At 42.6% G+C, this 15,760-nt stretch overlaps 1 protein-coding gene across 1 annotated transcript in view; it reads right to left on the reverse strand.

Moving 5' to 3' along the window:
- Nucleotides 1-1,142: 1,142 nt before the first annotated feature.
- Nucleotides 1,143-15,760, reverse strand: part of TMC5 (transmembrane channel like 5) — a gene marked incomplete at its 5' end in the record, with an annotated part of 87,822 nt that continues 73,204 nt past the window's right edge. The window contains 4 exon segments of the mRNA XM_043998599.1: nucleotides 1,143-1,339; nucleotides 4,488-4,530; nucleotides 11,544-11,603; nucleotides 13,076-13,144. Of these exon segments, the coding sequence (XP_043854534.1) occupies nucleotides 1,245-1,339; nucleotides 4,488-4,530; nucleotides 11,544-11,603; nucleotides 13,076-13,144 (267 nt within the window).

Genomic DNA, 15,760 nt, shown 5'->3' on the forward strand with positions numbered 1-15,760 from the left:
GCCCTGGTCTCAATTAGGTCCTTTCCAGAGTTCTATCCATATAAGGAAGTATAAGGTCCACTCCCGAGTTATGCCCATACAAGGAAGAGGGGTGGGAATACTGCGTTCTGATTAGCTAGTTTTTGCTCGTAGATTGTAACCCGGACCAGTGATGAAAAAGGGGAAGGTCCATTCGCATTAGGGACTAGGGTATAAAACAGGGCCTGCGAGCCCCCTTTCGGGGCACCCACTAGCTGCACACTAGGGAGCCGTCACCTCGCTGCTGAGTTCCTGAGAATTATTGAGAAGAGGATGAATTTTTCCCTCACAGGGACACACTGGCTTTACCTTAAATCTTAGCCCTACCCCATCAGCTCATGATCAGCTCATGATTGAGTATGCTATACATTGAACTATTTTCTGATTAGTTAGATGTCGTGTATAGATTGTATGTCCTGATGACCAGACAGTGGGAGTCAGACAGGGGTAGGAGGGGGCATTGTGTTAATTTTTAAAATCAGGTCCTTGGAAAGAAAAGACAGAATTTTCCCTCTGTGGGAAGGAGGAGCATCACTCCCAAGGCTGAAGAAGAGATGACTGGTGCCATCTTCTGCATGAGGTCTCTTCTAGTTTCCCCCCTACTCTTCCAGCAGCTGGTGTCTTTTCCCACAAGCTTACTTTGTATATTGTGTATTACCTATAGACATACTGTTCTCTCTCCCCTTTTAGAATGTAAATTCCATGAGGACCCAGACTTTTGCTGTTGTCTCCCCAATGCCTAAGCCACAGGAGGCCTGAGTGGGGTGTGTGTGTGTGTGTGTGTGTGTGTGTGTGTGTGTGTGTGTCTGTCTGTCTGTCTGTCTGTCTGTGTGTGTGTGTGTTTCGGTGGGAGTAGGGGCATGGACTTACTTTTCCCAAAACACAGTAAGGAGAACTGGCTCTTCTAAGGACCAATCATCGATAACTATAGTTCCTGCTAACATTTTTGAGGCCTAGGTACGTAATTTTCAAGTTGTTTTATCACTTGCTCTAAGGTGCAAGTTTAAAGATGACAATGGTCTCTATTAAAAAACCAAAACATGTTTTGTCTCAGTTAAAAGTGAACAAAGAGTCAGAGGAAACTGCTTAGAACTTTCGAGTTTTACTTTGTCATTTGCGTTGGTGACAATCCCCTATTTTCTAATGCATCTACTTCCAGCAAATGGTCAATATCCTTCTTCTGGTGGGAAGCTTAGAGTGTGAATTGTAAATGTTTTTGTGCTCCCTCATTTCTCCATTTCTGACTGTCTTCTAGCCATCATGGCAATCCTTAGGGCTTCAGAAGGATCTTCATCTATTATTCCACTGTGTCGTCTTGTATCTGGATTGAACAGAAGTACCATTATGCTTTTTTTCTCTTTAAATTTTACTGCTACCATTTGTTTTTGCACCACACTTGTTTTTCCTAAACTGCTTCCCCTTCCTTCCCACTATTTGAATCCTTCCTGGTAACAAATTAAAACATTAAAGCAAAGTCTGTGAACACTAAGGTAATGTCTGACAGCATGATGGGGTTTCATTTCTGGTGGCTGTTGCCAGAAATAGTCTAGATTGCTAGACTGAGAGGAAGTGGGCCTCCTCTTTAGTAATCCAGGACCAAAGTTATGCCTTGCAATTCATCAGAGTTCAACTGCTTTTGAGTGCCATTGTTAATGTTTTTGTAATCATTTATTTCTCTAAATTTCTCCTATTTTTATTTCTCATGGTACAATAAAACTCCATCATATTCAGAACCATAATATGTTCAGCCACTCCCCAATCAATGAGTGCCCATTTGCTTTCAAGTTTTTTCCCCCCTACCTCAAAAAGTGCCTCTATGAACACTTTTTTTGTGTGGATGTGACAGGAATGTAAAATGTGACACTTCTCTGTCAAAAGGCCACACTCATAGTAAGAAAGCCCTCCCTCTGAACAACCTTAGGAATGTCTTTGCATTCTTGCTCTAGTGGTATGACATGGGGGCTTAGGTCAGACATAGCTTGGCCAACTAGATATCAGGACAGACACACCTAAGAAGTGAGGGGAGATAAAATTCTATAGCAGTTAGGCATGGTTACCACCTGAGCTAGGAGACAGAGATAACCCCAGAGGTCAGGACTATCATTCCAAAAGAAAAATCCCCCTGAATCTCCAGAATCTTTCCCCACCTCCAAAAGGAACTTTCCATTGTCAGGTGGTCAGTCACCCCATCTATCCTCTATAAAAGCTTTGGCTTTCCTTCTGTTCTAGGAGGAAGAGGTTTCTAAGATATCTCCTCCCTTTGAGGGGAAGTCTTTGACCTCCCTTCTCTAGTGCCCAATAAAGGACCATTTTAATTCTAAATGGACTGTGTACAGAGTTCTTTACAGAGGAATACCTAAAGACCCCAACCACCTATTTCCTCAGTGACATGTACTTATTCTCAACTAGGCTCCACCCTAGGGATCAATAGCTTTGTAAACAGAGACAGACTTAGGCTAGCATATGTCCTTGTCCCATTAAGATTTATGGTGAGTAAGACCAGGGCTTCTTAAACTTTTTCCACTTGCAACCCCTTTTCCCCTAAGAGATTTTTATTAGACCTTAGGTATATAGGTATATAAAATAGGTATGCATAACCTTTTATTGTTGCAAAATTTTTTACAACCCCTACATTCAGTTATATGACCCTATATGGAGTCATGGCCCACAGTTTAAGAAGCTATAAGTTAGAGAACAAGAGTAAAACAACCAGAATGAAGTGTGGTTTCTTGCTCAGGATTCCTGGGTGATCAGGTCTTCCTTCCCATATGGCATCCCCTTCCCCCCCTTATTTTTTATTCCTGAAAGTATAAAAATGTTTTCTGCAAGTTTTCTTATTGGACATTCATGCACTCAGATATGTGTGACCTAAGGTCACATGCTGGAAACCCTTATTATCTCAATTAAAGATGCCTTTTTATTGCACTTATGATTCTGATTTATTTCACAACTATCATATACACACACACACACACACACACACACACACACACTGCCTTTATTTTTTTGTTGAGGTGGCATGGCATAGTGGATAGAGAGCTAGCTTTGATAATCGATTTCAAATCTTGCCCTGACATATTCTGGTTACTTGACCCTGGACATGTCTCCTAATGTCTCAGTGCTGTAGGCAATTCTGACTATAAATTGCAGAGAAAGTGCTGACTTACATTGGTAGAGGGAACTTCTGGTACTTCCCTATACCAATGAAATCATAAGTCTAGTGACCATCCCTTTCCCTATCTGTCACTGATTTCCTTGGGGCTTCTGCCCTGTTACTAACAGTTCAGTATCTTTCCTTCCATAATTACAGATTGTTTCCTAGCACAACTAGATTAATTCACAGTATATGGTTGTATCTCAGTCTTACCATCGTCTTTTTTTTTTTTGGCGGTGCAAGAAGGGTTAAGTGATTTGCCCAGGGTCACACAGCTAGTAAGTGTCAAGTGCCTAAGGCCAGATTTGAACTCAGGTCCTCCTGAATCTAGGGCCAGTGCTTTATCCACTGCACCATCTAGCTGCCCCGATGTTTCCATTTTTTAATTACTTTTGCCAGTATGATAGGTATCAAGTGAAAACAACATTATCCATCACTCATAATAATAAGGACTAAGACAAAAAGCTGATAAGAAGGTCTAGGTAAAGCCCAAAGATTTGACCATCTACACTTGAATTGTTCCTTGGGCCTGCCTTCTCTCCTATTTTTCTGCTCTTGAAAGTGAAAAATAAAAACTTCCTTCTTTGGTTCCTGGGCCCAAGAGTTTGAGTTACTTGAAATTCACATGTGGTACTGCCCCAAAGAAAACAAGACAATAGATTTACAGCTAGAAGGGACCTCATTGTTGTTGTTCATTGGTTTGAGTTGTGTCTGACTCTTTGTGGCTCCATTTGGGGTTTACTTGGCAAGGATATTGGAGTGATCTGCCATTTCCTTCTCCAGCTCATTTTACAGATGGAGAAACTGAGGCAAACAGGTTTAAGTTACTTGCCCAGGATCACACCACTAGTAAGTGTCTGAGACCAGATTTGGACTCATAAAGATGAATCTTCCTGACTTCATTGCCTGGCACTCTATCCACTGTACCACCTAGCTTCCCCTAAGGGACCTCAGAAGTCATCTCTAGTCCTTAGCTTCTTAAACTGTGGGTCATGACCCCATATGGGATCTGAATGTGGGAATCATAAAAAATATGGCATCAGTAAAAGGTTATATATACCTATATTATATCCTTATATACCCAGGGTCACATAAAAATATCTTGAGTGAAAAGGGATCATGAGTGGAAAAGTTTAAGAAGCCCTAACTGATCTAGTCTAACACCCTCATTTTACTAATAAAGAAACTGAAGCCTAGCAAGGTCATGTGACCTTCCCCTGTGCAAGTGACCTTAGAGTCACACACAACTCATATTTGTCCTTGGAAGTATCTAGCTACTACCTGTTTATGACAGACTGATAGTTCAGTCACTCACCATGGTTCAAGTAATGTTCTTCCATAAGTGCCGAATTCTGATTCTGAAAAGAATAAGAAACAAAGATGTCACAATACTATCAGTTTTGTGGAGAAGAGGAGAGCTTAGGCCTTTCCTCCTGGTGCATTATTTATATTCAATGCTTCTTAAGCCACCCAGACAAAATAAATAGATAGGCAGAAAGATAAAAACAAAAAAGGAAATAAATAAATGAACAAACAAATAAATGAAATAAATCAAGAAATATACAGTAAGGAGAGGATTTTATCACAAATGTCTTCCAAAGATCTCAGGGAACACAATTCAATAGTTCCTATTACAATGATAAGAAAATTCAGCAGTATTGTACTATTAAAAGTAATAGCTCATATTTATATAATAGCTTTGTGAGGTAGACAGTATAAATATTATTATCATTTTTCAGATGATCTGACATCCTCAATGGGACTAAATGAGCCCCAAATCACACTACTACATAGAGAAAGCCTTACTGACTGCAATGAAACTAAAGGAAAGCTCTAGAATGTGGGCCTCAGGTTGTGTGGTCTTTGGGTGTTACTTGAATATTATGTCTAAGCCTTAGACCCCAAAGGTGGCTAACTAGGATGCAGTGTTAAATGATTTAAAGGACATCTGTAGCCCTTATTCATGAAAATCCAAAATGGTGTTAAATATACTCAGGTTTACTTTTTGATAAATCCTATATAAACGAATTCTTTGGACTTTTCATTCCTGTGTGGTCTGCTGTTATTGACGTGGATCTGTCCCCATGTGCAAGGATCTGGAAAGCCATACCTGTCAATGTATATCAATGCTGAGTGTTTAATATTTTGTTTTTTAGGCAATTGGGGTTAAGTGACTTGCCCAGGTTCACACAGCTAGTAAGTATCTGAGGCCAGATTTAAACTCAGATCCTCCTGAATCCAGGGCTGGTGCTCTATCCACTTCGCCACCTAGCTGCCCATTAATTATTTTTAGTAAAAGATGATTTTTAAAAAGTTATCTACCTCAGTGGTTGAATCTTAATATACCCTGACCTTTCATTTGGACTTAGCATGAATTTAGGCTACAATATTTGGCATAGTTGGTAGAATTTGATGACATGGATGACGATTTCCTGGCTCCTTATGAAGAGAGATGATGCTAGTGTAGGACAGAATTTGATGTTATAATTAACATGGTGTCCTGACAGTGAGCTGGAGGCATTACTGTTCCAAAAGCTCTTGAATTCAGTCCTGAGCTGACTTCACTGGAGTCTAAGGGGAAATGATGATGATGGTGATGGTGGTTGTGGTGATGGTGGTTGGATCTACCTGGAACATACTCCATCCTGTCTTTCCCTCTTGGTTCCTTGATGCTTTAGCTAATCTGAGTTGCCTACCCTGTGAGTTGCAATTGGTTGATGGTGGGGATGGTTGGCCCCTTTTTAAAAAAAAAAAATGCCTTCCCAGGATGACAGCTGTGAAGTGGATCTGAAAGATGAGGTTACTCTTAGGGCTCTTATTTTTTCATGCCTACTGGTGGCAGCTGTTGCTGGTGGTAATAGGGAAGGTGAGCCCTTTCTCCACAATGATTTCTACCCTCAACAATGGTCATGGCGGGGGGGGGGGGCAGCTAGGTGGCACAGTGGATGGAGCACCAGCCCTGGAGTCAGGAAGACCTGAGTTCAAATCCGACCTCAGACACTTGACACTTACTAGCTGTGTGACCCTGGCCAAGTCACTTAACCCCAATTGCCTCACCCAAAAAAAAACAAAAACAAAAAAACAATGGTTATGGGGACTGTGCTAAGAACAGGTCTAGTTGCCAGTGAGACATTGCTAATCTCAAGGCTCTTGGGTTCTGAGGGGAGATGGGACTCAAGGTGGTAGTGGCAGTTTGACTTGCCTGGCATATACTGCCCCATTAGTCTACTCTCAAGGGTCCTGTTGGCTCACTTGTCCAGTGAGCAGCAGCTAATTGGAAGTTGCTAGAGATAGCTGGTCCCTTCTCTATAGGAGTTGCTTTCTAGAATGATGACCATGTGGTCTAGGAATGTGTCATTGTTCTAATTCCAAACCAGATTCTCTAGACTGGCCTGAATTAAACCTGCCCTAGAATACTCTCCCCTGGGATATCTGATTTAGCATTTCACCTGGAGAATCTCAAGGGAAAAGAAAAAATAGAAGCACTTCTATGAAGCCTTGGATTACCCACTTGAGAGAATAACCCAAAGCCCTTCTCCCGTCACTTGTCAGCTAACTGGCATGTGTCCTGCAAATGTTACTTCCTCCTTGTTTTTTGCTTTCATTCCTAAAGCCAGTCAAGGTCTCCCCATCTTTTTCTAATGATACCCTCACAGATAAAGAGTCCATCGAAATCCAGAAGGCTTCAAAGTACCTGAAGTCATAGAGAAGACCTCGAGTAAGTCAGGGAACGTTACTTTCTCAAGCTGTTATCCCCACAACCTAAAGCTTTGCTCAAAGAGCCCAAAGCATAGATCCTGAAGTGGAAATGGCAGATTAAACCTTGATCCCCAATAATCACCCAAAAGGAGAGAGAACTTCTAAACACACATTAGAAATAGGACTTTTTCTATACTCCCTCCCCAGCAAAATTGGGAAGTTAGAAAGTCATTTTTTGGAACAGCTGCCACAGGAAACTATCATACCATCCCCTCAATCTAGACACAGATTTGGAGACTTCCAGTCTCCCACTTGAATCTCTAGCCTTTAATAAATCTTCTTGGGGGTGGGGCAGCTAGGTGGCACAGTGGATAAAGCACTGGCCCTGGATTCAGGAGGACCTGAGTTCAAATCCAGCCTCAGACACTTGACACTTACTAGCTATGTGATCCTGGGCAAGTCACTTAACCCCCATTGCCCCACAAAAAAACAAAAACAAAAACAACCCAACAACAAGAACAACAAAATCTTCTTGGGGACAAGTTAAATCTTGGGTATAGCTTTTCTTCTCCATCCCCGTCCTCCTACCTCTTCAGTCTGGCTCAGTGGGTTACTCATTGGATAAGAATTTGTTATATAACAACAAAAATAATAGCTCGGGGGCAGCTAGGTAGGGCAGTGGATAAAGCACTGGCCCTGGATTCAGGAGGACCTGAGTTCAAATCTGACCTCAGACACATGACACTTTCTAGCTGTGTGACCCTGGGCAAGTCACTTAACCCTCATTGCCCTGCAAAAACAAAACAAAACAAAACAAATAATAGCTAGCTCTTCTACAGTGCCTACTACATGCCAGGTATTGCTCTAAGCACTTTAAAATGTTATCTTATTTCATCTTCACAATAACCTTGGCAGGCAGGTGATATCATAATTCCTATTTTACATTTGAGGAAACTGAGGCCAAACAGAGATTTAAGTGACTTGCCCAGGGTCACACAGCTAGTAAGTGTTTGAAACTGGATTAGAACTCAGGTCTTCCATGGGGGCAGCTAGGTGGTGCAGTGGATAAAGTGCCAGCCCTGGTTTCAAGAGGACCTGAGTTCAAATTTGGCCTCAGACACTTGACACTTACTAGCTGTGTGACCCTGGGCAAGTCACTTAACCCTCATTGCCCTGGAGGAAAAAAAAAAAGAACTCAGGTCTTCCTGACTTAGGTTCCTTTTTCCATTTCTTAAACTCAGGGAGCCTCATTATGATTGCTGAAGCAAATGACCCTCATCCATCTGTGTGGGATAAATTCTGCCAGTGGGATAAGTTTGGAGCCTGTGAAGATCATGCTGGGTCCTTTAGTAGATGCAGTGAGGAGCTGCATACGTTTCTCAAATGGCATCTTTTACTCCAGTTTTCTTTCATATTTTCCAGTCTGTGATGTGTTCCAAACTACTCATACCCACCATGGGATTCTCCATTGCCCAGAGGATCAATCCTAATTTTCAGTTCTTCAGAATATAATGTTCTGTGACTTGAAGTCACCAACATAATGGACATTATATGAATATATATGATTTTATGTTTTGTATATGTCTTTCTAAGTACTCGTCTGCCTTCCCCGGTCCTCTTTAATTCCAGTGCCAGCCCATGTTGATTACAGTTATCCCTTCTACATCAAGCATCTCCATTTCAATATATTGAGGGTCAGCATAAGAAATTAAAGGGGGGGGGGGACTAGGTGGTGCAGTGGATAAAGCACCGGCCCTGGATTCAGGAGTACCTGAGTTCAAATCTGGCCTCAAACTAAACCAAAGAACAGACACACCTAAAGAGATAAGCAGCACTGGATCTGGAATGAGATAACTCCTGGACAACCACCCTTCATTCCTGTCTCCCCCACCCCTCCAGGAGAGAATCCTGTTAGGCGTGGCTGTTCTGGGAGGGGATAGAACAATCGCCCCACACCAGACTGCTTCCAACCCACCACCCAATAAGGGACATTTCACCCTCACTCAGGTGGTCTTGCCATTTAGGCCCTTATAAAAGGGTATTCCCCCCATCTGGTTGGGGGTAGAAAAAGTTTTAAACTTTCCTCCCAGCCAGTTTCTCTTGTACCAAATAAAACTGTTCTTTTATTTCTAACTAGGATGTGCATGAGAGTGTAATTCTTTACAGAGGAATCCTCAGGACTGCCCCCCTCCACCATTTCCTCATAACATAATTGGCGGCCAACGTTGCAGGGTACGGGAAATTCCTCTTTCCTCTTGGCACATGAAACCCAGCGGTAGGAACCTCCCTTTTGGGTTTCTTTTCTCCCTCTCCCACCTGACTCGACCTCTCGTTTGAGTCGCAGAAAGGTTGTCAGCTTTTGCATGTGACAGCAACAGGCAGCCTGGGTCTCCCTCCCTTGCCAAAAGCTTGGCCAAATGTCTGAACCATGCTTGGACCCTCAGACTCCATGTTTCTGGGTAAGAGCTTTAGTGTTTGTGTGTCTATCCCTTTAGAGTGCTCAGCTCTTCCATGACATGCACAGCCAGTGTCTCCTTCCCTTGAGAAAGCTCAACCTAACATCTGAACCATGTTCAGACAATTCTCCTTAGATAGGATGATATCTGGGTACAGCCATGGGACAGAAAGGGAGTGTACCAAAGGGTTCACCTCTGGGGTGCATCCTAAGAGATTGGGCTAAATTAGAACTCACAAATTTGAAAAAGAAATGCATGGTCTATTATTATAACACTGTTTAGCCAAAATATCAGTTGGAATCCCAAGAAAATTGGCCTTTACATGAACTCTTAACCACAATACCATTTTTCGGTTGGACCAGTTTTGCAGACATGAAGGGAGATGGACAGAAGTCCCATATGTACTAGTTTTTATGACCTTAAGCCGCCAGGCAAAACTAACTAAGCCTAAGGAGGCTATCAATAACCCTAAGCAGCCTTCTTCACAGGACCTTAATGATTTCTTAATGACTTACTCCTGCTGTTAGGAAATCACCAAAAGCGATTAGCTAAACTTTCTGGCACACCCTCCTCCTCTGGGACCCCATTCCCTCCTGCTCCTCAGACTCATTCCCTGCCTGTTCTTCCTTTTACCCCTTCTTCCCCACCTGCTTCTGTCCCTAGGGGTCAACCACTGTCATACCACTCTATGACTGGAATTTTTCTTTGCCCACCAGCTGATCTCAGAACCAAACCCCTGTGCCCTCCACAGCCCAGCTCCTGCCATACTTGGAGTGGATGTCAATACTCTTCTATGTGCCCCACCCAACAGCTGTCTCCACAATCCATCCAACTGTACCCCTCACAGCTGTACCCCTGTCACAATCTGGGGGGGGGGCTATAATACATTCCCTATTCTCCTATTTTTTCCATTCAGCAGCCGCTCCCATCTTCTTTACCTAATCTACAGTTGCCTATGCCCATTTGCCCAGTCCCCTTTACCCCTCCCCCACTTACTCCACAGACTACTCTGGCTCCTCCACCTGATCCTCTGGCTCTGCCTCCACCTGACCCTCTGCAGGTGACTATACCTATTCCATCAGCCCCCTCATCCCCTCCCCAACCCATTTCATCCAGGTCCCTACCAGTGTCTTCCATTGCTTCCCTGCTTCCATTACAGGAATTTCCCATTGGGGAAGGTACAACCTGAATACATGTTCCTTTTTCTATGAGCAATTTGTCTCAGATTAAAGAGAAATTGGGGTGTTACTCAGAGAACCCCACAAAGTTCATAGATGGCTTTAAGTCTGTGACAATGCAGTTTGACCTTTCCTGGCCCAACTTGCAAATTATTCTTGTCAGATGTTGTACCCCCGATGAGAAAAAACAGATTTGGGACTTGGCTGTACAAATAGGTGATGAATACTCACAGGTGGGAAATTGGGCCAGGGTTTCTGGAACTACAGCAGTTCCAACTGTGGAACCAAGATGGGACTATCATGATAGAGTGGACATGGCTCGTACAAACTACATGATCACTAACCTTGTTGAGGGAATGAGAAGGGGAATTAAGAAACATGTTGGTCAATTACAAGAAGGTGAAGGAGATAACACAGAGGCCAGAGGAAAACCCAGCTCTCTTCATGAGCTGCCTCATGGACTCTCTGAAAAAATATACTAATCTAGATCCAGAAAGAGATATAGGAATAATAGTCCTCAGTATACATTTTATTAGCCAATATGCTCCTGACATTAGGAGAAAGGCATCTTAGAGAGCTATGCCTCTGTGCCATGCCTCCTCCACATGAGAAGTCCAAGGACTTCTCTCTTGGTTTCCTTTCCCTAGCACCTAAATAAACTATTATTTTATTCTAATTGGATTTGTGTGCAAGAGGGTGTAACTCTTTTTTTTTTTAACATCTTTTTTTTTTTCCTTGGGGCAATGAGGGTTAAGTGACTTGCCCAGTGTCACACAGCTAGTATGAGTCAAGTGTCTGAGGCTGGATTTGAACTCAAGTCCTCCTGAATCCAGGACCAGTGCTTTATCTACTGTGCTACCTAGCTGCCCCAGGGTATAATTCTTTAAAGAGGAATTCCTAAGGACCCCTACCTCAAACCCCCACCCAATTTCCCCCATAACATAGTGAATGATGGATCAGAATGAATCAGAAGTGAACATAGCTGGGCTTTCTAGCTGGCCCTGCTCTTTGACTGTATTGTGGCTTTAAGTATCTTACCATAAGGGAACTGTTGCTTCTTTCTGATAATTCTAACTGTCCAGCTATTTTAGAGTTCCTCTATAGAAATGAGAAAATTTGTGTTAGTACTGAAGAAACCTTTCTGCCACCCACCTGAGAATCAGCTGCACTGCTGACTTGCTCTGTGACTTTAGGAAAGCATCTTACCCTAACAGAAACCTGGCTTCTGTCTGGTATGCCTGACAGTCAATCTAGGTCTATCCCTGAATCTTGCTGCAGGGAGGAATAAAGTTACATTTGAATTGGAGGAACTAGACTGAACCTCTATCTTCTGTCACCTAATGCAACAGCCCTAGCACTTAAATGCTTTGTAACTTAGGGCAAGAGTCTTCACACACAAAACCTTTGAGTGGAAAGGAACCTCAAAGCCCATCCAGCCTAGGAGTCCCCTTGACGACATCCCTAAATAGTCATCCAGCCTTTGGTTTTAACATATTAAGTGAAAGATGACATGGTACAGCTAGGTGGCCCAATGGATAAAGCATTGAGTCTGAAGCCAGGAAGACGTGAGTTCAAATCCAGCCACAGACACTAGCTGTTATGACCTAGTGCAAATCACTTAACATCTGTCTGCCACCATTTCTTTAACTGTAAAATAGGGATCATAATAGCACCTACCTCACAGTGCCTAGCACATATTAGGCACTTAATAAACACTTCTTTCTTTTCTTTCCTTCCTTCCCTCCTTTTTTCCTTCCTTCTCTCCCTCCTTCCTTCCATCCCTCCCTCCCTCCCTCCTTCCTTCCTTCTTTCCAAATGTGTAATTTAAGATTCTAAATGTGAATTCTAATCTGTTCCTCCAGTTTTGGGGGAAACAGACTAAAATCACGGATAAAACGAGTTTAGGTTTTTAAGGGTTTATTGAAAAATAGAAAGAGAAAGATTGAGAACAGAATTCCAACAGCCTGGCATTCCTATCTTTCCTCAAATTTCCTGTCAAGTCCTCTGCTGCCAGCACCACCATCCAGTCCGGAACCCAAAAGAGCGAGAGCTCTCCACGCAGGCCCTCTTTCCTCCTTCCTGTCTCCTCCCAGAAAATAGGAGGCTCCTCAAGTTGATTGGCTGGTAGCCTTGATAGACAGCACCCATGAGCAAATGTCACTTCCTGACGCCAAGGAAAAGCCACATGGCCTTTCCCTCTGAGGCATTTTCCTCATGGCGGAGCTTTCCCACAGCAAGTCTCCAGTAGGTGGCATCATTCCAATCATTACCCTTCCTTCCTTCCTTCCTTCCTTCCTTCCTTCCTTCCTTCCTTCCTTCCTTCCTTCCTTCCTTCCTTCCTTCCTTCCTTCCTTCCTTCCTTCCTTCCTTCCTACCTCCCTTCCTCCTTTCCTTCCTTCCTCCATCTTTTCTTCCCTCCTTTCCTTCCTTCCCTCCCTCCTTCCTTCCTTCCTGCCTGCCTTTCCTCCCTTCTTACACCACACCCCAAAGTAATCCATTGCACTTTGGGAAAGCCTTTAAGAGGTAAGAGGTACGTACAATGGCTTAAACTTGTCCATTTGGACTCTTACCCTAAGAGAAATTCTGCTTCTGTTTGTCAGATCTGCTGATGACCTATCCAGGCCTGTTCCAGATTCCCCCTACAGACAGAAGAATATTCATGTTAGATACCAAATTATACAGCCTGGACCCTTGCTCTTTGACTGGGGGCAAATATCTTACCCTGAAAGAAGTTCTGCTTCTTTTTGATAGATCTATTGATGTATCCAGGTTGTTCCTAGACTCGAACTGCAGAGAACCAAAAAATCATATTAAAACCCAAGTCACACATTAAAATTAAAATTATTTTTAATACTCATTCTGATTTATTTCATGGGAATAATGCTCACCATGATTTTAAGCCCTTGACTTTTTTTTTTTTTAAACGGGGCAACGGGGTTAAGTGACTTACCCAGGGTCACACAGCTAGTAAGTGTTAAGTGTCTGAGGCCGGATTTGAACTCAGGAACTCCTGAATCCAGGGCCGGTGCTTTATCCACTGCGCCACCTAGCCGCCCCAAGCCCTTGACTTTTAAGAAGTAATTTTTAAAAAGAAACAACCGAGGGGGCAGCTAGGTGGCACAGTGGATAAAGCACTGGCCCTGGATTCAGGAGGACCTGAGTTCAGATCCGACCTCAGACACTTAACACTTACTAGCTGTGTGACCCTGGGCAAGTCACTTAACCCCAATTGCCTCACAGAAATAAAAAAAAAACAACTAACCCCTCCCAAAGTAATTTTCTTGATTTTTTTTGTTTTTGCATCACTATATCTCTTCCCCATTCCCCTTAGGGGAGCATCCTTAAAACAAAGGAGACAGAGAGAGAGAGAGAGAGAGAGAGAGAGAGAGAGAGAGAGAGAGAGAGAGAGAGAGAGAGAGAGATGAAAAAGTAATTCAGCCAAGTTAAGGAACACATCAACCTGTTCTGACACTATAGACAACATATAGCCATACAAAGAAGGGAAGGAGGTATAGCGGTATCTGCTAGTGATAATAATAGATATGTTAAAGCATAAATGGGCAAAGAGAAGATAAAACTAGACTTATGTGATGAAGAAATGATGGTTTACTTAGAAAATTCTAGAGAATCTGCCTCCTAAAAAAACATAAAATGAGACAATTGATTCAGTAGAGTGGCACCATATGAAATAAACTCATAAAAATCAATGGCATTTTTACATAGTAAATAATAAAATCTAAGAGGAAATTAATAGAAAGGAAAATCCTATTCAGAATAACTACAAAATGCTTAAAATATCTGGGAGTCAATTTCTAATCCACTGCTTTTTTTAAAAAAATGTGTTTTTTTTTGGTGAGGCAATTGGGATTAAGTGACTTGCCCAGGGTCACACAGCTAGTAAGTGTCAAGTGTCTGAATTCAGGGCTGGTGCTTTATTCACTGCGCCACCTAGCTGCCCCCCTCATATATTCTTATATAAGCTCTATGGGAAGGCTCTTGTCCACAGTCCCATAGCTGACAGAGCTGGGACAAGAGCTCAAATTTCCTAACTCATCTCAGTGCTCACATACAGTGGCAGCATGGGGTAGGGGAAAGAATGCTAGCTGGTCAAGAGCATGCAAGTTTGAATTCTGCTCCTGACACTTTATAGCTGTGTGATGCTGTAGAAGTCACTTAATGCCAGTTAATATTTATATAGCTCTTTGAGGTTTATAAAGTCCTTTACAGGGGCAGCTAGGTGGCACAGTGAATAGAGCACTGGCCCTGGAGTCAGGAGGACCTGACTTCAAATCCAGTCTCAGACACTTGACACGTACTAGCTGTGTGATCTTGGGCAAGTCACTTAACCCTAATTGCCTCACACACAAAAAAAAAGTCCTTTACACATATTATCTCATTTCATCTTCCCAACAATTCTCTGAAATTATTGTTGTTGTTGTTGTTTGTCCTTCATTCTCCCAGAGGACCGTGACATCAGGGTGATGTCATGACTTGCAGTGAATTGAATTGAATTGAAGTGAGGGAGGTCTGTGCAAGGTCACCAACCTTACTCTCTCCTCCAGAGCCATCAGGGTCCAGGGGCAAGCTATGACTTCTCTGAGCCTCAGTTTCCTCATTTGTAAAATTGGGATAATAATAGGATTTATTTCAGAGATATATCAAGATGACTGGAGATGACCTCGGATGTTTGAGCCAATTGGGGTTAAGTGACTTTCCAGGGCTACACAGTCAAGTATCTGAGGTGAGATTTGAACTCAGGTGCTCCCGACTTTAAGGCCACTGTTCTATCCACTGCACCACCCAATTGCAGTGGATAGAACACTGGTCCTGGAGTCAGGAGGATCTGAGTTCAAATTCAACCTCAGACACTTGACACTGAAAGTCACTCACCCTGATTGCCTCAAACATCTGGGGTCATGTCCAGTCATCTTGATATATCTCTGAAATAAATACTATTATTATTATTATTATTTTACAAATGAGGAAACTGAGGCTCAGAGAAGTCGTATAGCTAGTAAGGGTCTGAGGTAAGATTGAAACTCAAGTCTTTCTGATTCCAAGTCCATCCACTATGCCAGGCTGCCTCTCTGAGCTGTGGTGAGGATTAAACGAGATCACTCATGCAAAATTCTTTGCAAACTTTAAAACACCATACAAATGTTCATCATTATTAAATGAACAGGCGTTTATGTTTCATTTATGTTTTCCATATCTCTCATATGTGTCAATCCCCTCTGCTACTTTTTGTTTTTGAC

Source organism: Dromiciops gliroides, chromosome 1 (genome assembly GCF_019393635.1).
Source record: "Dromiciops gliroides isolate mDroGli1 chromosome 1, mDroGli1.pri, whole genome shotgun sequence".
NCBI classification, from domain to species: domain Eukaryota; kingdom Metazoa; phylum Chordata; class Mammalia; order Microbiotheria; family Microbiotheriidae; genus Dromiciops; species Dromiciops gliroides.